Source organism: Rhinolophus sinicus, chromosome 1, assembly GCF_057876585.1.
Source record: "Rhinolophus sinicus isolate RSI-liver-muscle chromosome 1, RSI-T2T, whole genome shotgun sequence".
Classification (NCBI taxonomy): domain Eukaryota; kingdom Metazoa; phylum Chordata; class Mammalia; order Chiroptera; family Rhinolophidae; genus Rhinolophus; species Rhinolophus sinicus.
This window is the reverse complement of record NC_142501.1, coordinates 57,239,855-57,263,900: the sequence shown is the minus strand read 5'-3', so window position 1 is coordinate 57,263,900 and position 24,046 is coordinate 57,239,855. Positions and strand designations below refer to the sequence as shown.

General features: G+C 47.7%; 2 protein-coding genes and 1 pseudogene across 3 annotated transcripts in view; 1 reads left to right on the top strand and 2 right to left on the bottom strand.

The window, feature by feature from the left end:
- The window catches only part of SARNP (SAP domain containing ribonucleoprotein), a 47,424-nt gene extending 32,607 nt beyond the window's left edge, over positions 1 to 14,817 (top strand). Inside the window, exons 10-11 of one of the 2 annotated variants that reach the window (XM_019742373.3) lie at positions 6,346 to 6,435; positions 13,223 to 14,817. In XM_019742373.3, coding sequence (XP_019597932.3) covers positions 6,346 to 6,435; positions 13,223 to 13,249 — 117 coding nt within the window. In that variant the 3' untranslated portion in view covers positions 13,250 to 14,817. Of the gene's footprint in view, positions 1 to 6,345; positions 6,436 to 8,910; positions 9,201 to 13,222 lie in introns of those variants that run through there. The other variant, XM_019742372.3, reaches the window with a different exon arrangement.
- On the bottom strand, positions 7,428 to 7,569 carry LOC141570320 (U2 spliceosomal RNA; annotated as a pseudogene).
- GDF11 (growth differentiation factor 11) lies at positions 13,184 to 22,876 on the bottom strand. Its single transcript, XM_019742225.3, has 3 exons — positions 22,369 to 22,876; positions 17,006 to 17,403; positions 13,184 to 16,512 (listed from the first exon to the last, which is right to left on the bottom strand). Exons 1-3 carry the CDS (start codon positions 22,805 to 22,807, stop codon positions 16,132 to 16,134), a joined length of 1,218 nt encoding a protein of 405 aa, XP_019597784.2. The 5' UTR covers positions 22,808 to 22,876; the 3' UTR covers positions 13,184 to 16,131.
- Between the last annotated feature and the right edge of the window lie 1,170 nt (positions 22,877 to 24,046).

Genomic DNA, 24,046 nt, shown 5'->3' with positions numbered 1-24,046 from the left:
TTTGGGTAGAGAGCTTATCCTTGGTACTCTGCCATAAAAAGAGGCAGTCACTTTAGAAAGCATCTGTGATATTCAGGTTGCCAATTATTACAGCTGATGTTCCATTTGAGGTTTAATTCCTGGCTACAGTATATATGTATTGACAAGAGCCTTTAGTTTAAAAATTTTAGTTATAACTTGGTACCTCCTTCTGTCTTTTTCCATTCGGGCATTGAGGCATTTTTTCACAGGTTCCATTATATTTAGAGAGGAATAAGTTCTTAAGGGGACAGGAGCACCCCTGTAACTAATGGACTTCATCTTGTCTTCTAAGCTTCTACCTTAGGATCTCGGTGCTGGGTCTCCATCTCTGTATCTCAGGTCTCTCTTTCACCTCAATACTTCTGGCCTCTCCTTTCTAACAAACGTTTTCAAAACCACTTGCCAGAAAGAGGCCAGACATTTGGCTCCAAACTTTATAGCAGTCAATGGAAAGAGGAAAACAACAATTGTACTATTTACAGTTACTCACAGGGTTCAGAAGATATAAAGTAACAAGTTACTCAGCAAAAGCATAATTATTTTGGATCTGGGGACTGGAAAGAAAATTTCCCCATGGTACTCATAAAGCAGTAATGTGGTAAACAATGGCACACATCTTTACAGTAGCTCATTTGTGAATTCATAAACCCCATAAGGTTAAGGATCTTTGTCTTGTTCATCTCTCTATTCCCACAGTGATCAAAAATAGACGCTGAGTGGATATTTGAATAACTGGTGGATGAATGGATTAATTTTACAGTTTCAGTGTTATTGAAAATGTTGCTAGAAACTGATGTCATGTAATTCAGTGAAAGCAATTCCTTGGGGGCCTTTAGAGTACTTGGGGTTGAGCCCACAGAGTTAGAGATTGGATCCTTGCTCAATTCCCTCGGGTATTACCTTATATAGGTATCTTTTTTTTGTAATCATTCATTATTAGGGATAATGGAATCAGTACAGGCTAGCAGTGTAGATTATTTTAGGGTTCTAGAAGAAAAAAGATGGTAAATAGTACTTGATGGAGAGAGAAGACTGGTTTTGTCGGGTTACTGTTCTGCCACACTTAGACCCTAAATCTAGTCATTTGTCCAAATACTCATTTGCCTTGCAGCTAAAGGGAATTTCCTTGTTGCCTTGGTAATGGGTCTGATTCCTACCAACTTTTGATGACTTTATATCTAATGTAGAAGGAGAATGAGTGGTGGTGTCAGCTTCAAAATTTTGTTGGTGGTCTCAGACTTTATTTCAAGGACCAGGAGGAATGTTGCAATAAAAACAATAGCTAATATTTATTGAACACCTATATGATAGTTCCTATGTACTGAGCACTTTCACACATGTAATTTGTATTCTTGCCTTGAATTTCTGTCTTTTCCCTCAGCAGGTATTATTTTCTTTATGTTGCTTGAGTATTTTGCTAATATGAAAGGGAAACAAGGAGAAAAGTGAATTTTGAAAAGTTGAAGATGTCTGAAGAGCCCAGTTTGGAACTATCTTATTCTATGATGGAAAATACAGTGCTAGTGATTCATGGGGGTGTTTGGCTTTATTAAATATACATCATGCTTTCTGTCCGGTGCTGCTTCTATAAGGGCTCTCTCCTCTTTTGCACAATTCTCTTTTTCATTCTTATCAATGAGCTTTTAAAACGAAAGGCAGTTATGGGGCGACATGAGGATTAGTATGTATGCTGAAATCATTGGCACCGGTCAGGTGGCTTGCTGTTTCCATCTTGAGTGACAGGGTGGGAGGAGTGAAGTGTGGGGATCAATCTGAACATCCAATGCCAGTGTTTAGTCAGTGAGGACAGGTTTCTCCTCTGATTTTGGATGCAAGTTGTATGTTTCATTTTCATTTGATAAGAAATAAGGGTGCTTCGGATTCCAGCACTATTCTTCCCACACAGGAGCATGCAGGGAAAGAAAAAAGATTTGTTTGTGGGAGGGAACTGGGGGAGGGATGAAGAAGGAAAGGAAAGGTTTGCAAATGGATCTGACACTAAGCTAAAGGGGTCAGTGCTGCCTGCAGATTCACAACCCCATTTGTGCACTTGAGCATGGCCTGGGGGAGCGTTGGCCTGATGAATGCAGCGAGAGATGCATTTTGATTGAGGTAATTTCCCTCAGATGGGTCTCCCCATCCCATGAATCAAAACCTGTCAGCAAGGAGCTAAAGATGGAGTGAAGTTTATTGTACGTTTGTTTCCATGCGACACCGTCACGCTAGAGGGGTCAAGTGAGAGAGATCATTAGAACTGTGTTGATTTACTGGGCCTGTTGTGCACTTTCCCTGCAGGGCCAGAAGGAAAGAGACTTTAGGAGGGGAGCTGAGGGGCACTGGGTGGGGAGGGAAGAGCAGGCATGTACCAGATAAATAAAACCCTCACTGGTCTCTGCGGGTGAGGGGTAGGCAGTCTGTTTGTAGGGAGTAGTGAGGACTGTATTGTCCCACCTCCTCCCCTTCCCCCAGCCCCTGGTAGATTTGGAGCAGATGCTCTGCCTAGATCTCCAGGAGAGGCACCAAAGGTCTGACTCAAAAGGAAGCTCATGGGGAAAGCTCTGATATTATCCTTAGTGGCTAGAGAAGTATATCCTCCCCCTCATCCCATTCCTTTTCCTCCCTTGTTTTTTCCTCACCTTTGAGCTCAAAAGGAAACACAAAAAATTTAATTTAGAAGTCAAAATTCCCATTTCGGGATACAGCAAAATAAGGAACCAGAGGAAAGACTGTCCTATACATTCCAAATGGACATAGGCTTTGTGATAAGATTTGTGAAGGGAGTGGCCCCCGGGTTTGTGCTAGAGAATGGCTGGGTTTCAGAAGTAGCATCTCCTTGTCTGTGATTTGAACTTGCCGAAGTACCCCTAGCACTGAATTGAATGAAAAAAAGTACATAGTGGTAGTTGAGCAAGATGTGTTCTAGTTCTTACTCTCCCGAAGAAGGGTATGGGAACCTCCTCATTCCTCCTAAAACTGTTTCCTGCTTGGCCTGAAGACTTAGTGAAATGGAGCTATTTTATCTGAATATTCTATAAAGGCTTTCATTTTGAAATTTTCACTTACATCCCTTTTTCACTTTTATCCTAGTGATGATTGACAAAATCAAGAAAACTTTTCCTAGCGACTTAGGTAAGGAAAAATCTAGTGAGGCCTGTGTTCATTGCAAACCCTCCTAATTCTTTTATTATAGTTCAACAGATGGAATAGCCAGTTAGTCAGAATTAGAAACAAATTTGGTTGAGAAAATCTTTAGTGTAAGATACTTGGAGTCCTTTCCCTGGATCCCTAGGTAGTTGTAAAGTAGAGGCATGTGACACGGCAGAAAGGGGTCGGATCCTAGCATTAACCTAAGTTATTTGAGTGATGTGGAGGTCGTTGAAGTAGTTCACAGCCACTTTTAGCTAAGGGTCCTAATGATCCTTATCCGTTGGGAATTAAGTATGTCTTCCTTCTGCTACTATTGTTCCAAAGAAGTGCTTATGTGAGGTACCTAAAGAGATGGTAAAGTTAGGAAAGCGGTTGTTTTTTTGTTTGTTTGTTTGTTTAAAGCTGCAAATTTGATATCTTTTTTAAAAAAATTTTATTAGGGAAGGGGAACAGGACTTTATTGGGGAACAGTGTGTACTTCCAGGACTTTTTTCCAAGTCAAGTTGTTGTCCTTTCAATCTTAGTTGTGGAGGGCGCAGCTCAGCTCCAGGTCCAGTTGCCATTGCTAGTTGCAGGGGGCGCTGCCCACCATCCCTTACGGGAGTGGAACTGGCAACCTTGTGGTTGAGAGGATGCGCTCCACTGACTGAGCCATCCGGGAGCTCAGCGGCAGCTCAGCTCAAGGTGCTGTGTTCAATCTTAGTTGCAGGGGGCGCTGCCCACCATCCCTTGTAGGACTTGAGGAATTGAACTGGCAACCTTGTGGTTGAGAGTCCACTGGCCCATGGAATCGAACTGGCAGCCTTCGTAGAGCATGGAGCTCTAACCGCCTGAGCCACTGGGCTGGGCCCCCCTTTTTTTTTTTTTTTTTTTTTTTTTTTTTTTTTTAAAGGAAAGTGGATTCTTAAGTAAAGTTTCCTGGGTTCCATCCCTGGCTCTGCCACTTGGTATGTGAGACTGTCCGTGAGACTTTGGGCAAGTTACTTAGTCTCTCTCTAAGCCTCAGTTTTTTTATCTGTAAAATGAATGTCATAATACTTATTATGTATGTCATAGGACCTACTATTTTTAAGATTGTTATAAGAAGTAAATGAGATAGTGTATGCAAAGAACATACAGTACCTGGCACATAGTAAGCACTCAGATGTGAATGACTATAATATCATTATTTTAATTTATGATCTTTAAAGACGGGATGCTTCTTCTTGGAAACTGGCTCAATGTTTTAGAGTTTAGATTACATTAATTATACACCCACTGTGGATTTGCTGATGGTTATAATGGGCAGTATTCTGGGCAGTATTCTAGTTATATGCTATAATTAATTAAGTGATAACTTGTGTAGGATTTTTTTTTCCTTTTTTCCCCCCCTTCTTCCACCTGTCTACCCCCCACACTCCAGCTCAAGCCATTGTTTCTCAGTCTAGTTGTGTAGGACACAGCTCCCTGGCCCATGCTGGTATTAAGAGCCTTGCTCTCCCCGCCAGCTGAGGCAATCCCAGGCTAGGCAGTCCGCGGGAGGTTGCCAACCTCCGGCTGCTCATTGCAGCCCAGCTCCAGGGAGAGCCATTGTTCACAATCTTAGCTGTAGAGGGCGCTGCTCACTGGCAGCTCACTGGCCCATGTGGGAATTGAACCGGTGACTTCAGCATTAGTAGTATGGTGCTCCAACCACCTGGGCCACCGGGCCGCCGGGCCGGCCTTGTGTAGGATTCTTCAATCCTTCATAGCCACCAACCTTTCTTAGCTCCTTTTTTACTCACTAGAAGGCAGGTGCAGCAAAAGGGAGAAAAAATGAACAAGTTTCTCAGCTGAAAGACTCAAAGTAACACCAAGAAAGTACTCCTGCCTAGTGTTCAGGGAGCTAGGCTGGTGAAACAAATTGAACACAGAAAGCTGTGTAGCTGCCCTGCTTTTGACTGAAGAGGTGGCTCCTGTGATCATAGGAACAAAGACAACCAACTCCTTGTTTGGGGTTGACAGTAGAGGTATTAAACAATTCCTGTGTTTCTGTAAGTCTCTTGATTGCCTTTCCTTTTGACTCTGTGGCAGGAATATGAACTCCTTGGGGTTTTTTTGTTTTTCTTTAATTCAGCTCCAGAGCACCACACAAAAGCTTGCTCAAAAGTTTGCTTGAATTCTTTTGACCTGACCTTATGTTGGTTACCAAAGAAACTGTCCTTGCCCATGGTGAGGGTGTGTGTGTCTGTGTGTATGTATGTATGGAGTAGAGCATCCCTTGAGGTGTATGAGAGGACAGTCTAGATGTGCCAAGTTCTAGAAAATTATCCTGGGGTGGGAAACGCTCAGGGAGTCCACCTGAGTTTAGATGTTTCTAATCCTAGGGCTGGGCTTTTGATTACTGGACTGGGTGTGAGGGGAAGGTGGAAAAGGAGAAAGTATCTGTTAAAGTGGGGTGAAGTGGTAGGGTTTAGATCCTGATGGGAATATATATGAGACTCTTACAGTGAACAGTAGTAGATGTGAAGAGTTAGCTCAGTCTTTAAAACAGAAGGAGAATGGCCACCTTTAGTTCATAGTAAAGTGAAACATTCTCTCCAGTTACCGAGTAGGCATCATGAGTCTCTTGGATGCTTGAAAAAGGTCCAGAGCATTTCTCTCTTAGAGAGATGACTGCAGCTGTTACCTTCACTCGCTTTATTTTAAAATCATTTCTAACTGTTCAGAGCTTTCTGTGACTTTGCTGGGTGTTCATAATGCTTGGTGTTCTTTGTAAGCTCTTACCACTCTGACCCCCTTCTACTTCCTTTCCTTGGTAAGTCAGTGGAACTTGTAGACAGTGTTTAACAAATAGTTTGGGTGCCTTCTACCAACCTGCTCTCTGCAGTTGTTATTCATGAAGCCTCCATTTTCCATGTCTCTGAACTACAAAAATTTCTTCAGCACAGAAATTTTCTTTATGGATATTTCTTGCATTTTTTTTACTTGTCTTATGAGTATTGAGGCCCTACTTAACATTTTAAAAATCGTTCTAGGGACAGGACAATATGCTAGCTTACTCAGTTTCCTATCTGTTTTTTCTGTTTGTGAGATGTAGTTCTTGTCACAAGGTTGGCTGACATATTGTGACTAATAAATTATAATTTCATTCCCATTTATTAATATCTTGTGAATGGAGGCTAGCTTGTTTCAACCCTTTTCTTTGTACCTGAACAGTCTGAAGACGACGAGAAGCTGAAAAAGAGGAAGGAGCGATTTGGAATTGTCACAAGTTCAGCTGGAACAGGAACCACAGAGGATACAGAGGTAAAATTTACCTAGAATGCTTCATAGAGCCCTTGAAGGGAAATGAGAGGGAACAAACTGAGTGGGGAAACACTATTATTTCCCCAGCCTACTTTTATTTATTTATTTTTTTTTTAATTGGGGAATATTGGGGAACAGTGTGTTTTTCCAGGACCCATCAACTCCAAGTCACGTCGTCGTTTTCAATCTAGTTGCTCACTGGGCGCAGCTCACTGGCCCATGTAGGGATCAAACCGGTGACCTTGGTGTTATGAGCACTGCGCTCTAACCACTGACCCAACCGGCCACCCCCAGCCTACTTCTTAAGTGCCCACATGACAAGATCTTTTGTCCTTTGCTTGATTATCTGTTTTCTGGATTGAGTGGCCACACTGAATTCCATCGATATACTTAATTCAGTGTTAGAGCCGGTTAGCATAGTAAGAAAGAGCACAAGATTTGGAATCAGATAAGGTCAGATTTGAAAATTGGCTCTGCTACTTAGTGTTACAGTATTATTTATAAGTTGCGATATTTTTCTGAGCCTCAGTTTCATCATCTGGGAAGTAGAGATAATTTCTACTTTTAAGTGGTATTTTTAGCATGAAATGATTCTATGTAAAAAGAGATAATTCTATGTGGAATGCTTGACACAACACCTGTCATTCTGTAAATATTCAATAAGTTTCAATGTCTGATAATCTGCCAGGCTTATTTCTTTGATCATTTAATGAAGGCCATGTCTGACCCAGACACAAGTATAGTTGTGCCTAACTCCCCTCTGAAGTAGGACAATGGACTTGACTGAGGCGTCTCATTCATATCACTTTATTCACAAATAGTTTCTCAAAATGAGAGAGTGGCTTTTTTTTTAAGACTTGTGTTCATCTGTTAGGTTGGTGCAAAAGTAATTGCTGTTTAAATGGTTAAAACTAATTGCAAAAACTGCAGTTACTTTTGCAACCTATATATCCCAGCTTCCCTCACATTCACTGAGACTCTTGAGCATTGGAAGACTGCTCAGAACATTGACAGACAATATTGATTTGCTGATTTGAGAGTGTAATGGAGACCAAGTGTCACCCAAAGTGTACATAAAGAACAGTTGAAATAATTAGTTTACACTTGATCTTAGCCAAAAGGCCGAGAAGCGATAATTATTAGTTTAGAATTACAGAAATTTCTTGGGTGGTGAGGAATTTGGAATGTTCTTTCTCCCATTTAATCCAAATTACTTCTTTCCATTACCTCTGGAGATAGCCTCTGAAAATCTGTTACCCCTCACACTCAAAATCTTACGTGTTTCTTTATGAATAATTATCAGTCATGTAAGTAAATTCGGAAAATTTTAGAATCTGATCAGTTTACATTCTCCACTAGGAAGAAAATAGAGGAGTTATAGTGTTCTTTGTGCTACTAATTCAGAATAAAGCATTACCTATTGAAAGTAAGTATCTGCTTGCTTACTGACTTGCCAGGAGGAACTAGAAGTAAACCTAGGCTTGTTTTAATTCTAGTTAGAATTACTCCCTCTTTGCCAAGGAAACAGTTAAAGCAGGCATGCTCGCTAAGCTGGTACATTTGGCCTCTCCAAAATAAGGCAGATGAGGATTTTGTTGGGAGAGGCAGTATATGTAAGGAGGAAGTAACTTCTGAGGCTCATGGAGTTTATATGAACTTGATGACTTTTATTTAATTCCAAAGAATTGTGTCAGTAATCCAGGTGAAGTGGGCTGGGCTTGTATGTATTCGGCTTTTGTTTTTAATCTAAATTAAACCTCCTTTGTGAATGGAATGAAAAAGAAGCCCTCTCTTTGCTGGAGGCAGAGGTTGGAGTGAGAGTGAAGGATTCAGCGCTGTTTTGTGAGCCACTCTTAGAATTAAAAGGGCTTTCTTTCCTTCTCCCCATTTTGTGCCCTCCTCAGTGCTTCCTCCCTTAAGGAATCCATGTTGGGGACTCCCTCCTCTCCCCATTTATTATGTTGGCATTGAAGATTTATATGCCTCTCTGTGGATTCGGAGGCCTAAGGAATTGCTATGTTGGCCTGACTGCCCAGAAGGGCATTTGTTCTCCTCACCTCCTCAAAAGAGCATTGGTCAACCCTTGTCTGCTGAACTCGCCCATTTCCCCACTGACTAGAGGACTTTCCCCAGCCTATTAAGCGTTCTTTGTTTCTAGGCTAACTGGCCGAGTGGTCCTCTTTCCTTTAGGAATCTTTCCCTTTTCTACCACTGTTTCCCGCCTCTTCTTCCCTCTGGTCCCAAATTCCCCACAATCTTTTCCCTTCACCCTCCTTTTCCACCAGACCTCCCCAACTCTAACTGGATAACTAGAAAGATTCAGGAATGATATCTTTGACTGCCAAGCTTAAGCCTGAACCTTTCCTCCTCCTTGGACCTTGTGACAATCCATGTGAGCTTGGATTAAAGCAGCCAGTAACCCAGGCCACTATTGTCTTACAGTCTAATTTTTTTCTTCTTGATTCTTTCTTATAGGCAAAGAAGAGGAAAAGAGCAGAGCGCTTTGGGATTGCCTGATGAGAAACTCTTGATGCTTTTCTGTTGTTCCACGGTTTCCATCTCTGACTCTTCTTGGTCACATATATACCTAAATGCACAGTCATGAATGTGCCTAGGTCCTGCCTCGCAATGAGGGAGCATGTACCCCAGGTACATCTGTGAACTCCAGCAGTAATTTGACTTATTGCTGTTCCAACTTTAAGATTGTTGTTGTGTTGGTTTTTTAATTATTATTTTGCTTGTTAATAAAAAAATAGAAAAGAGAACGATGTGTTTTATTAGGTGCTCCTTTGAGTTCTTAGAGCCCGATTAGACCATATACAGGGAGTTTCAGGGACAGACATTATAGGGAGTTAGCCCTATGCTTTTACCCTTTAGGAAAGAGGACACGGAGAAGGATTGAGTCCATCCCTTTAAGCCTGTTTATTCCCTTCTCTCACAAGCGTCCTTTTAGCTCTTTATCTTCCATGAAAGTTTTACCCTGAATCTGCTTCAGCAGGTTCACATGACCCATTGGGATAAAATAGGGAGAATACTGGGTTTTAGGAGGTGCAAAGGATGTGAATACAGGGCTAATGATTAGTAGGTAATCTGTTATGGAAAGGAGTCTAGAGTCCCTATTCTGGAGTCCAGAAGGGCCCTGTTTTCAAGAGTGACCTGGTGTGATACTGTCTGGTTTCAGCCAAAGCCAGTATGTGGGACCCTGTTGGTTATGCACTTCAGGAAAGGAGATGGTCTGGGTGCCCCTCAGCTAGGAGAAAGTGTAAGGATTCAAAGCGTAATAGGATGTGGAGGTGTTAAGCACTGTAGGGAACACAGCAGTGGACTGGAGGCTTCTACTTTCTAATCAAGACCTGTGCTGGTTTGTCTTCTGTTGCAGAACTACACACTATTACAGTTTTGGTGGTTTTAAGTTTCTTAAATCTTACTAAAATCTATTTTCCTTGTTGGGCCTCCTACTTAGAAAGGTTTGGCTCTCCCTAACCAGGATGCTTGTTTGCATTTAAAGTTTCACATAGATCTGAGACCTGCTACTTAGTCTTTTTGGATGTTTTGGTGTAAGGTTCCTCCTCTTTAATCTTTATTTCTGGACATCTATATAAGGTTGGGTTTTGTTTGATAATAAAACTTAAGAGCCTGGCACCTTTATCTGAAGACTTTGGTACCATAATCGATCCCGTGTTGCTGTAATGTAATTCCTTGTTCCCATTTCTGCTAAAACCTTCTACCTGTTTTTGTGATAATACAAAGGTAATGGTTTGATCCCCTTCCTAACAAAAATCTCTTCCCACCGTCTCTGGTTGCTGAGGAAGGCAGAGACCTAAGTTTAGCTATTTTAGGAAGACTGCCTTTGAGAGCAGATCCAGAGATTGCCCGCTTGTCGTGAATTTTGCTCCATTCTGAGATGTGGGAGAAATGAACAAAAGGGAGTGCTGGTTAGACTTTTCCTTCCCTCCAGCCTCTTCTATCTGCCTCCCTTCTTTTCTCCAGGCCCTGATCTTGAGGCTAGCTTTTTCTCTCTCTACTGTCTCTATCTGTAAACAGAACCAGAGAGAATTAGTTCTGTTTTGTAACTTGAGACAGATTATAGGTTCCGTAAGGGTTTTCTACCCAAGGATGGTAAAAAATAAAAAATAAGTAAAGGAATAAAGCAGATGCTGATAATGGAGTGGACCACTGGGTCCTTTAAGTTTTCTTCATTTTGTCTCCTTATCCTCTGTAACCTTCCAGAAAAGTATTTAGCCTTCCCCCCAGGATTCTCTTCCTGAAGCCTAATCATTCCCCCGACTCAACTCAACTCTCCCCATATCCTTGATGCAGTGTTCTGAATTTGTGTGGATCTTTTACTAACCTTTTTCATCTCATTCCAGCAGCTGTTCTTATGTTGGTCAGAAGTCTCTCACCTCCAAGCCTCATCACCAGATCTCTTCCTGTCTTGTAGTCATTCCACACATACTTTTTGAGTATGAGTAGTTCAGGATGCCTATGTCTTTTTTTTTTTTTTTTTTAACTAATTCAGTCTTAAAATAGTAAGCCCCTTTAAAGGCATTAACAGGCATCCAGCCTTCCAGTTCTTTATCTGGGATCCAAGTACCTTTCCTTCCTATCCCCCAGACTCCCTAGTGTAGCTGATTCAGGATCCAGATGTGGTAGCTGTCTTTTTTGTCTTGAAGCTGTGACATTCTCTGCATACCTGGAAGCTCTTAATGAGGGTGTCTTTAAAAGATGTGGAGGGAACTAGCTTCCTCGGCTATAAATCTGTACCCTTTTTATGGTTCTCTAGGATCACTCCTTTTCTCCATCACTCTAAGCGGCCCTCCCTCCCAACCCAACTCCTGGGAACTTCTGAAGATACAAGGCTAGAAGCTTCTGTGAGGGTGAGGGCCATAGGAAGGAAGATGTGAAGAAGAACACGACTTCTTGGTGTTGAGGCTTGCTGCCATGTCTGACATGAGGAATAGATGAAGGGGAAGGAAGGCATTTAACTGTTTTCCCCCTGTTCTCCTATGAGGGCCTCTGACAGGCAGCGTCACTCACCTCTGATTGTTGAAATCCTTCAAAAACTAACTTTACCCCCTTTCCTGCTATATGTATGTCCATACTTGTTTTTAACCTCCCAAGGGATTAGAAAATAATGGCAGGGGTGGCTGGTTAGTTCACTTGGTTAGAGCGTGGTACTGATAACACCAAGGTTGCCGGTTCAATCCCCGCATGGGCCACTGTGAGCTGTTCCATCTTTAAAAAATAATAAATAAAAATAAAGCATCTTTTTAATCTTTAAAAAAATAATAATGGCAGTTTTCACACCTTTGCAGACCGGTTGAGCCCAAGGTGTTCCTCTCTCAGTTGTCCCTGCCTTTAGTTTTTCCACCTCTCAAATCACCATTAATACAATATGTTAGACTGGAATATTGTGTAGCAACTACTTTGGTATAATTCCTTGTTCTGCCACACTAGCTCTACTAGGTCTGAAACCCTGGGCAAATTAATTATTCTGTGACTTTCCAGACTGTACCAGTAGCAACCCTATTGTGAAGGTTGCTGTGAGACTTAACTATATACTCAGCACAATTTGCTTACTATAGTTTGCATAGTAATTGTCCAATAAATATTAGTTCTTAATTTTATTAGGTGATTTACAGTGGATTTTCTTTTCCCTGAGTAGGTTCCAGCTAGAGGGTAAGGGGCTAAGTGATTTAGTTTGAGCGTGTGTGTATGTGTGTGTACAGCGTATGCAGGTGCATTTAAGGGTTCAGAGTGGGAAGAGGTGGGAGGAATTCTAATTACTCCCTTAACCCCAGCTCACTGGCAGAAAAGCTGACATTGTGGCCTGGGCCATTGACTTCCCTGCTTCTCCCTTACTACAGACCGGAAGCTATAAATGCTACTGCCTGCTGGCGCTTAGCTTGGAGCCCCTGACATCCAAAAAAATGGGCAAAGATACAGCTATCCATACATTGGTTTGGAGGATGTTTGGGGATAAAAGTCATTTTGCAGTCTCTTCTGGGTGTCCTCTCAAAAGTAGGAAACAATGCACAGTCGGGGGAGAAAACCTGTTTTTAGCTCAGGCCAAAAGCTAGGGGTAGGTGTGGCCAATACAGTTCCTTGGGAAGATACAATATGTAGCACTTTTGTCTTCTCTTATCCTCAGTCTTGTAGTTTGGTCAATCTATTGACAGAATTGACAGGACAGGGAAAGCATGAAGGCACATTGAACCCTCAGTGGTCCTGTCCCTCACTCTGGATCAGGTTGATGTCACAGGAGCTTTCTCTTTTTAAAATATGAGGCAAGATTCCTTCGCTACACCCAGTCTTATGTCTTGGGAAGTGTGCCCTAGGTCCATGAGACACTGAATCACTCTTGGTATAATAGCGAGGTGGGATGGTGATGTTGGTTGGGGTTTGGGCTTTTGGTAAAACTGTTGGACACCTAGGATCAGGGAACTGGATAGACGTTAGCTGGATCATCTCGAGAACTTTGACATCTGTTCTCTGGAGGCTAAAAGAGGGTTTTGTAATCTTTGGGGCTGTTCTGGATCAAGCTCCAGAGAAGAGTTGTTCTAGGTCCCCTCCCTTGGGCTGCAGGTCCCAGCCCTCATCCCAGCTGCCCCTCGTGTTTTCCCCTTGCTCCAAACCCCCATCTTCTTAATTCTTGAACAAGTTCTCATCCTCGCTCAGATCCTCTTCTGTTCCTGGTCTCCAAGGTGGAAATGTGGCGCTTGGTTAGGGAGAAGAGCTCATCACTGAATTCTAAACTCTTTGACTGCTTTTATTTTTCTTTTTTCAGGTTCAAGTGCTGGATTGTGTCATGTGACCATCCCAAAACTCAGAGCATCCTATGGCCATCTTTGCCCTCTGTCACATAACTTGAAAACTGCCTGATGGCCTGTTTGCAATAGTTCCCTCCTGGAATCCTTGCTCTCAGTGAAGAAGTCCTTTCCCGGCATTCCAGCGCCCCTGTCAGCCCACACTCCTCAGACACCCTTAACAAACAAAGGCAATCACGCACAGTGTAACAAATACACAAAGTAAATAATAATTACACTAATTATGATCGGAGGGCACTGGCGAGGTCCACACACATCTTAAGGTTGGAGAGGGGAGTGCTAGTGCCCACTAGGTCGCTGGGCTATGCCCCCGTATCTCGGGGGGTGGGGAGGACCAGGGGAAGGAGACTTTAACTCACAGACTTATGCTCATAAGAGAAAGACCCTCCCCCAGAGGTCTTTATTTGGTGATATTAAAGGGGCATATTCTAAGTGTCCCCAACTCTAATGCCCCAGCTCTCTAGAATTTGTAGAGGGAAGTTACCTGATGTCTATTGCCCAATCCCCACCCTGTGCCAAGATCAAAAGACATGGGCATTTGACCTTGGAGAAGGCATCTTCTGTTCTTCACTTCTGTTCCTTTCCTTCCACCATGAAAATTTGAATGGTGTTGACGGTTCTCCAAGATTGGGGCAGAAGGAAGGATGAAGAACAGGTCAGAGAGGAGAGGCTGGGGTTTAACATAGCTACTATATGGGAAGAGGCAAGTTGAAATGCTTAATCGCCCCTGCCCAATATGTACCAAAACACCTTATCTCACTTTCTCACTGTGGCAACGGGAATAAGATGCTAAAGATAACCAACATCACCTTCCCAAGGGTGGTCACATACCTTTGCCCCTTCCACTGGCTGGGCCAGGCAGGAGAGTCATGCTCTTGGGAACAACAAGCCTTGCTGGTCAGCTCTCCGGCTCGGGCTTTAGTTCAGTACTGTTTGCATTAGACCCATAACTGCTGGCTTTACTTAGAGTAACAATTTTGCTGAAGGTTTTTCCCCCCTCTCCTCTCCTGACCCCCTAGGCTCTTGCCTGGAGCCAAGAGGTCTGGTGGTGAGGTATGGGTAGGGTGTGGGTCAGGAGATTCTCAGCTCCTGGGCTTCAGGCACTGTCCGGCAGGGAGGCAGAGGGAAACTCGTACTCTGAAGCCTGCAGCTCCTCTAAGCCTCACATCTCTTCACCACTACTCTGGTGCCCTGGTTATGTGTCCCACAGCGAGAGGTATTTTATGTCCATAAAGTGCCCGTGGTAAGTGCTCAGAATTCATCTCTTGGCTGTGGCGGGTGCTGCTATTTCTCATTCCATCGAGGGGAAGAAACTGAGGCACAGTGAGTCCAGAGGAGGGTGGGCCAGGATTGTGGGAGGAATGAATAGGCCCAGCTTGTGACTTGGAGTGGCAACCAGTCCCTGCCTGCTTCCTAGCCTTCCAAACCAGGGAGTCTCCATCCTTCCCATCCTCTGCTCTAACTGGCCTTGTCAGATGCTTTTCCCCACTGTATTGTCCCCTCCTTGCTGCCAGGTACTGCTAGATTCCAAAAATAAAACATAAAAATAATTATAGACACTCTGCTCCCTTGTTCTCCCTGCTTCCACCCTGAGCTTTGGGGTTGGGGGACTAAAATGTTCCCCCTCCAGAATCCCTTCCACCTTGATCTGCTGGCTCTATTCCCTAGCCCAGAGCAGTGATTTGGATTCAAACGCCCTATAACCTTCAGCCTCCTTACTACTTGCTTGACCTCTCCTAACCCTTCCCAGACCCAGGGACTCTGGGACCTCTATACTCTTTACTGACCTGAAGATAGAGGCTGGGAGCAGGGTCATTCCACAGGCTCTTTGGTCTCTTGGCTGGGTGAATTTGGGCATAAGCAGGCCACTCCCTCTTGCTAAACAACTCTACACTACGAGAGTGGACCTGAGGGTTAGTTTAGTGGCTCACAGATCCTGGATGTTGAGGGCTCTCCCCTCCACCACCACCCCCAGCTCCTAAACCCGAACTTCTTACTGTTTCTAAGACCACCGGAATTCAGTTCAACCCCTTTGGCTCAGGAAGGTTAAGTAGGATGATTATGGATTGGAAACCACCATGTCAGCCCTCTTGCCCTCTGCTCCCATGCCAACCCTGGAGGCTTTATACAAGTGCTTAAATAGGTGGGTATTGAGGGAGAACAGGGTTTGGGGAATGAGGGACAAATGGGGCACAGTGGGCAGGGGCCCTTCTATTTCCGTAAAGCCAAATACCAAAAAATGAAAAGTCACAATAAATAAATAAATAAAATTCCAAAATCCTCACGTTGCCCCTGCCCTCACTGCCCTTCCCCCACCCACTGCTGGAGAGAGAAAGGGAAGAAGCTAAGCATGGATTTTTAATTTCCTCTCCTACTGAGAATGGTAGTCAGGGGGTTTCCCCAAACCATACCAAGCCCCTCACCTTGCCGGTGGAAGAAAGGAGGCTTGGTGTAGGGCTTTCTCTTCCTACTCCATTTCGGTCTCTTTCTCACTGTTTATCTCTGCCTAGTCTCTGTCTCTTCTGCCTTTCTATCCTTTTGCCTTCTCACTGCTGCTCTTAGTGTTCCTCTGTCTCTAACCCTCTGCTCTACCTCTGTCTCTACGCCTCTGTCTTCTTGCCAAACCTTCTCACCTGCAAACCTCAAACACTCCCCACTTGACCATGCCCCCTCGGCCCCCTTTCCCCCAAACCCGTCACCCCTCAATCCCCACCTGCCTCCCTCTGTTGTATTGCACGCTGCTTGGGCAGGGAACAAGGTACGATGTTCATGGGAAGCGGTGGAGGGAGCTCCAGGGCCTGGGGGCTGGGGGCCAGGGCTGGGGGTCGAGGGGTGGGGTCTGTGGGGGAGGTATCCTCAGACCCCCACCTTAGGAGCAGCCACAGCGATCCACCACCATGCCAGGGATCTTGCCGTAGATAATCTGCTGCTTGTCATTGAAGTAGAGCATGTTGATGGGGGACATCTTGGTGGGGGTACAGCAGGGCCCAGCAGAGCCTCTTGGGTTAGCCTGTTGCACCAAGTGGGTGTGTGGATACTTTTGCATGAACATGTACTCGCACTGGCCGGAGCAGTAGTTGGCCTTGTAGCGTTTAGGCGCGATGATCCAGTCCCAGCCGAAAGCCTCAAAGTCCACGGTGAGGGGGTACCGGCAGCAGCGGGACTCACTGGAGTGCTCATCACAGTCCAGGCCCAGGTTCCGCCGGGACCGCTTTGTGTTCTCTAGGACCCGAAGCTCCATGAAAGGGTGCTGGGACGGGAGAGGAGAAAGAGGTGTGACAGAGCCCCGAAGGGGTCCTACGCCCTGTTCCTTTCTCACTTGCCCCTCGACAGAGGCGTGAGAACAGAGACCACTGATTTCTCAGCTTGTCCGCTGCTCCCGTCTGCAGCCTCTATCTTCTGCCCACGTTTCCTGCCAGCTAAGCAAGTCTCCTTCAGCTCACCTTCCCTAATTCCTCTCCTGGCAACCTGCCCCTCGACACCCCCTTGGCCCAAGGCCTCACCAACAAACAACCCATTTTTGTGTTCCCAGGGATCTCCCATTAACTCACACCTTCACCCGGAATACAGTCTTCAGCTGTTGCCTGCCTTGGATCTCTGAAAAGTGATAGCTGCCACTCCCCTTCCCCCTCCAACTCCTCTGGAATCAGCGCCTGGCCCCAGAGAAATAATGCTGGTCCCCACCCCTCTTCACACTCCTGGAGGCTACACATATCTGCCACCATCTCAGGCTCCCTGCTCACCAGCCCCTCAGCTCCGGGCCCCAGGGAGGTGACCGCCAGGTCTGTGCCACTGGGGTCGAAGGCGTTGATCTCCACACCCCAGTTGCTCTGTGGCTGGCGGAACCAGCTGTGCAGCACTTGCTTGAAGTCAATGCTCTGCCAGTGGCCTGAGCGTGAATGCAGCTCAATCTTGAGTGAGCGGATGCGGATGTGACGCCGGCCTGCGCCCCCTCCCCCAGCAGTCCCTTCCCCAGTCAGGGGTTTCAGCCGCAAGATCTGCAGGTACACCGTGGCTGGGCGGGGCACAGGCCGCAGATACACCCACAGCTGGGCTTTCAGTACCTTTGTGAACATCACCTTGGGGCTGAAGTGGAAATGGCAGCACAGAGGGCTGCCATCGGTCTGCACCGCAGGGTCCGCTGATAAAGAGACAAGGGGGTACAGCGTCAGCAAAGGGCGTTGGTGGAGGGGGTCAGCAGCACTGGGGGACCCTGGCAACCTGAACTCCTCAGCCTGAGTTTTCTCCTTCACCCTTCTCCTGTGCCTGTCTAGTTGATTACCATGTCGCTGGTACCCAGAACAGTGCCTCCTCTTTCCCTGTAGGATGATGGCTCTATCAGGCCTCACTGATCTGCACCCATTCATTCGCTAATCCGTCTGCCCTAATGCATAGTTTCTCCTCTACCAGGTAACCTGCAAAGATCGTTTATTAGGGAATTCTTCCACCTGCAGCCTTCCCTTTCCCCAACTTACCCCAGTATGTAGGGCTCCAACTTTTCCGGAACCTTTGATGATGTCCATAGAAGCCAAACCTCATATCACACTTGCTGTCCTCAGGTCACCTTGCCCTATATCTCCTGTTTTGTCTAGAGGCCAGGAGGAGCCTGGCACAGCCACCCCCCCAAAATAAACAAACAAACAAACAAACAAACAAACAAACAGATGGCCTCAGAAAGTGGATAGCCCAGGGTCCAGATAGGGAGCACGAACTATATTTATTCCATGAAGTAAACCAGAATTCAGATCTAGGCTACTTGCATCGTTCTCATTAGAAATAACCCCAGAAGAATGGAACGATTCATTCTGTGCATTTGACTCCCTAGTCCATTGACCTGAGAACCAGTTTCCTCAGCTGCTTCCTCCTCCTCATCACCATTGCTGCCTCAGCTTTTGAGGAAAGGAAAAACGACCTCCATGTTGTTTCTTCCTACTTGCCCAAAGCATCAGAAATAATATTCAATACCTCAGATCAACTGTAATGTCTTCTTTTCTCCCCTGAGCTTCCTATGGTTTTTCAGCCCAGTGCCAGTAAGTCTTCACAAATGTTATTTAACATCCCAACCTTACATTTTGGCCTATTTCCCCTGGTTCTGGACCATAAATTGACCCTTCTTCGGTCTAAAGGATGATGATTCTCATGCGCCTCTGCCTCCATTGCAGCTCCTCTCAGTTCCCTTTCTAATCTTTTAAATCAGTTGGGGATGCCTTAAATCATGTTTCCATTGGACAGGAATATCCATTTTCACTCTAAATGGACTGAGAGAAGAAGAATCAAGAATGAACTGCCAGAGCTATGTGACTGTGATCAGGAAGTCCAAGTCCTTATGCATCATGCCCAGGTGTCCGAGTTCTGTATAATCGTGGAGGACATAGCATCTGTGGTCTCCCATCAGCACTCCCACCCACACTCCAGAAGGAGGATCCTCTGAGTGAGATGGGGAGGAAAGTGCTTAATGATCTTCGTATATTCAGGACATGAGACACAAAGTTCCTCAGCAGCTTCCTTTCCCTTGGTTCTTCTCTGAGATCCCAGGGCACTGGTCATCCTCTCAGTTATCCTCCTGCTGGAGCTGCAGTGATGATGCGATGGGGTAGGGTTCATGGAGTGGAGATTCAGAGATCAGGAGAGTAGCTGGGGCAGGGACGCTGCTGGTGAGATGGGGAGTGACAAACAACAATCCAAATAGCATACTATGCCTAATTTCAGCATAGGGATTGTCTGATTTTCCTGCCTGTCTTTCCTATTAGGTACTACTCTCCACAAGTGTGGACACTGTTGATACTGTGTGTTTTGTCACCGTTGTAGCTTTAGTGCCTCCCATTGTACCAGGCACTGCTCAATAACGCATGCTAAATGAACTTCCCTAAACTCCCAATCTTAAATTGTACAGCCCAGTTCTTGAAAGTTCTTCCTGGCGTATAAACACTGTTCTTTGACTACAATTGAAATGGGTTTAATCACTGCCTGACTCCTCATGAATCATCAATCTGACCTTACCCACCAACTTAATGAAACAGATAATAATCCTTGCTTCGTAGGAGTGCTGAGCATTAAATAAAGAATGTGAAAATTGTAGTAGCTTCTCAAACGTTGGTTTATTGTTAGTTTTCTAAACTCTAAACATACTCCTCTACCTAAGCTGACCCAAGACTTAAAGATGGGGGACTGGGACCAGGGCCCCATCCCTCTAAGTCTTTGGTTCCTTTAGGTAAAGTCCCCCATCCCCAACCCAGGGAATCCCCATACACTTCTCCTCCAGTGGGTGTGGGGACAGTCAGGTACTACAAGGGGACAGGACAAACATAATATATGGAGCAAGAAAAGGGAAAAGGGAGAAGACGGAAAGACTGGAGATGGTGAGGGAGATGACAGGAAAGAGACTGTTGGGGATGAGGCAGGTTAGAAGAGATAGGCAGGGAAATGAAGGGAAGGAAGAGGGGAAGATCATGGTAGGGGGAGAAGAAATACGTTTGGAATTTGGAGAATACTGGGAGAGAAGGGAGGATTCAAAAGGAGTTGGGTGGAAGTTAAGCAAAAGGAGGGTGGTAGCTAAGCCTAGTGGGATGAAGAGAAAGGACAGAAGGATACAGAGGGAGGAACAAAGGAGAAGCAGGTAGAGGCACAGAGGGAAACAAGGGGCTTGAAAGAGTCCCCAACACACACATAGGCCCAGCTCCCAAGGGGAGGGGAAGAAGCCACATCTGTGTTGGATTGATTGGGTTGGTGGCAGGCAGCAGGTCAGGTTTAGTAGGCGGCGCTGGTCTGGAGAGAGGTCATTGCACTATTTTCAGCAAAAGCCCAACCCCCTCCCTGCTCACTGCCTCCCCCTCCCCCCCCACCCCATGCACACTCTCCATACCCTGGCTGGAAGGCCTAGGGGCAGGAGGTTGGGCTGAGAGGACAGGGGCCTCTTGGTGTAGGGAGGAGAGAGAAACTGAGGGGCTGGGCTTGGCTCCCAGAAGGGCAAGGGGGCTGGGTTCCCAGGATGAAGGCTGGGGTGGGAGAGCCTGAGAGGGTGGAGGGAACTAGGGCAGGCACAGCAGCCTAGAAGAGGTGGGGGCTGGGGTCCAGGGTTGAGGGCTGGGGGGAAGGGAGGAAGGGGGAGGGGAGCGGAGGCCATCTCTGCTGACAAACACCTCCCCCGATTAGCAGAGCACAAGTCTCTTATTAAAGCGGGTCCCTGGGGATTAGACTATAAAAGTCTCTTTTTCCTTTTCCCCTCTCTCCCTCCCCTCCCCTCCTCTCCCCCTCCCTCTCTTAAGAGCTCAGCTTGGCTCTTAAAGGGGACGTACAATACCTGGCCAGAGACCCAGTCCCTAGTTAGCCAAGTCCTAGGGTGGCATGAGGGAGAAGTTGGGGCAGAACCCCACCTGCTGGTGTCCTTCCCCTGGCCCCCCCCTCCAGCCTAACCTGCACTTCCCAATCCAGGCATGCAGAGTCTGTTCACTTCCCTCATCCCCATTACCAGGGCTAACTCTGGGCTCATGCCCATTGGGTAAGGGATGCTGGGGCTAGGAAGGGGCAAGAGGAAGCCCATAGCTCTATCACCCAACTGGAAATTCTCATGCACACTACACCACAGAGACCACAGGATCTTTTCCCACTGTACCCTTCATCTTCTTCCAGCAAACTCTTCTTCAGAATTCCTCTACAACTGTTTCACAAATCCCCACCCTCATCCCTGCCACAGTCAATCTCAGACTGACCCTAACTTCTCTAAAGCAGAAGCCTTAAGAACTGGAGGGAGACTGAGGAACCCAAGACCAGATCCTAGGCCTTCACCCCCAAATTAGTTTCCTAGTCCTTTGAGTTTTCTTTTCTTTTCAGCCCTGACCAAGTACTGTCGAGTTAGGGTCTACAGGAAAACTGGCGGCAGTATGAGCACTGGCCTCCCAGATGCACACCTGGGTTCCTGTGCCTCTCCCAAGGGGGTGGGCCACGAGGACTCCCCTCAGCCCCCAGCTTTTTATGACCCATCTGCCAATAAACCAGTTTTCCCCCCTCTTCTGTTCAGAGTCATAAAACCGAACAGTTGTGTGTGTGTGTGTGTGGGGGGGGTGACTTTGCCAAACCACTAGGGAATAAGAGAAGGCTTGGTTTCCTGGAGTTGCAGGGGGGGAGACTTCAGTGGGGGAGGGGAAATGGGAGTCATCTGACCCTTGGGAGAGCTGGGGAGTTTGGGGGAGTTGTGGGGGGAGTGTTGGCCTGGATTTCCCAGGCCATAAAATTTCAAAGCAGCTCAAGTCTATTAACATGTTCATCTTCCGTTTGGCCAGGGGCTTGGATGCCTGGGTTCCTCCTCCCTCCCCATCTCTTTCTTTATTTTTCTCCCTAGGTCTTCCTCTGTCTCCTCAAGTCCGGGTGAGGGTAGGGGCGGGAGAATAAGGGATGGAACACTAAGGTTTGAGCAGCCAAACGGGTGCCCTTAGCCACAGCGCAATAGAGTTGAGTTCTCTGAGCTCGGTCTGGACCGAGAAGGCACAGCCCTTAGGGAGACCAGGTGTCAGAAGGGCTCCGGGTGAAATGGGTGCCAGCTGGGCTGCCTGCCGGGAGAGAAACAGGGCTCTGAGACCTCATTCCTGGGAGAGGGATAGGGGCACTCTGCAGCCCGGTGGGTGCGTTGCGGAGCCCAGGGTAGAAGGGGTGGAGAACTGGTGCCACGAGTATTGGGAGGCAGAGAGCACTGCAGCCGGCCGGGACTGAGGGGGTCCCGAAGCCTCCCGATTCTGTTCTCCAGCCTCTCCTCCACTGCCCTTCAGGACTCAGTGGCTGCCCCTGCCCCTCCACCGCTGGCGGGTTCCAGCTTCCCCAGACTCCAACACGGGTCTTTTTCGCACACCCGGGGTGGGAGGAGGCATTTCTCAACCCTCTCTGTTTGCCCCACCACCACCTCCCGGGACGGGTCGTGCACACAACTCCGCAGCCCATCTCCACCGCTCGAAAAACTTCCAGGGATCAGCCCCCGCCCCTCAATCCGTCAAGTTTTCGCAGTAAAGGCTTCCGGGCCAGAGCATCCGGGAGCGCTCGGCTTCCGAGCGGGAGGCGCTCACTTTCCCGGAGCCCGAGCCAGCATCCCACAGCTCGCGCCCAGCGGTCCACTTACTCTCCTGGGCCATGCTAATGACAGTTTCGGTGGTGGCGTGGTACTCGTCCTCCTCCAGGAAGTCCTCGGGCTGCAGCGCATCGCCCTGGAAGTCGTGCAGGTCCAGGATCTGCTGCAGCGGCGGCGCCTTGGGCAGCAGCTGCTTCACCACCTCGCGGCTAATGTTGGGCGCCTCCTTGAGCCTCAGTTTGCTCAGGATCTGCGACTTGATGCTCTCCAGGCGCAGCTCGCGGCTGTGCTGCCGCCACACGCACACTGGGCAGCCGTCGGGCTCGGGCACCACGGACGGGGCCGGCCGGCTCGAGCGCTCCCCCCCGGCCCCCGCTGCCGCCGCCGCCGCCGCCGCCGCCGCCGCGGGGCCCTCGGCCGCCTCCCCCCGGGGCCGCAGCTCCAGGGCGAGGAGCAGGAAGCCCAGCAGCAGCGGGGCCGCGAGCACCATGCTGGAGGGGAGGGGAGGGAGGACTGGGGGGCGGGGACGCCGGAGTCCCGCGGGGAGGGGGCGGAGGGAGGAGGGAGGGAAGAGGAGGGGGTCCCGGCGGCGCGGGATTGGGGGCTGCCCGGCCGAGGGGGGGTCGGGGGGGCCGGGGGCGGCGGGCGCGCGGGCGGGGCGGGCGGGCGGCCGGGGCGGGCGGCTGGGGGGGCCCGAGCCCGGGCCAGGCCCTTTATAGCCCCGGCCCCCGTGTCGTCAGCGGCCGCGATTGGCTGCGGAGCCAACAAAAGAGGCAGCGCTGTCATCCGAGGCGAGAGAGGGAGCCGGAGAGAGCCGAGGAAAAGAGAGAGAGGGAGGGAGCGAGGGCCCAGAGAGAGATGGAGAGACAGAGATATTGGGGTGGGGGAGAGGTGGGGGAAGAGAGCGAGAGAGAGTCAGAGAGACCAAGGAGAGACAGATAGAAAGAGCGAAGAGACAGATCAGAGACAGAGATAGAAAGAGCAGGAGGAAAAGGAGAGACAAAGGGGGGTAAGATAAGGGAGAGTAAGGTGAGGGGGAAGACGCAGGGAGGAGAGATTTAGCTAGAGAGACAGAGATAGAGAAGGAAAGAGAGGCACAACTAGTGGGGGAGTTAGAGTGGGGAGAGCCAGAGATAAAGATTAGGGGAGAGAGACTAACGGGAGAAGTATGGCTAGACCGTGAGAGATGGAGGTCTACAGAGCCAGACCAGGAGAGGTCAGGCGTGCAGAGAGATGGGAGCAGGGGCAGAGGGACTGATGGGACAGAGACCAGAACCTTGGGAAAGAGAGCGGGGAGAAGGGAGAGGAGCAGAGACGGAGATCCCCAGGGAGCCCCTGAGGGGGCCGACACAGAGGATGGGGGAAGGCAGAGGTGGGAAGACTGACTCCTGAGGGAAAGAGACAGCACAGTAACAGGAGTCAACCTTAATGGGAGCATACAGAGCCTGAGGGGAGGAGGTGGAGAATTTGAGTCCAAGGGAGCCCTAGTTACCAGAGGCAGCCGGAAGAAAATTTTTCAAGAAACCATGGAGGAGAGCCTCGGGCTGAGCTCATCAGGGGACCAGGGAGAGCGACATGGAAGGATTGAACGTGGGGGTTAGCCAGGGAGACACGGAGCAAAGAGGCCAGGGACAATCTGAGAAGGTGGAGAGGTGGTTGGGAAACCAAGACAAGAGGAAGACTTAGAGCTGAAAAGACTTTGTGAGCTTGCAATTGAGGCTTGAAAGGG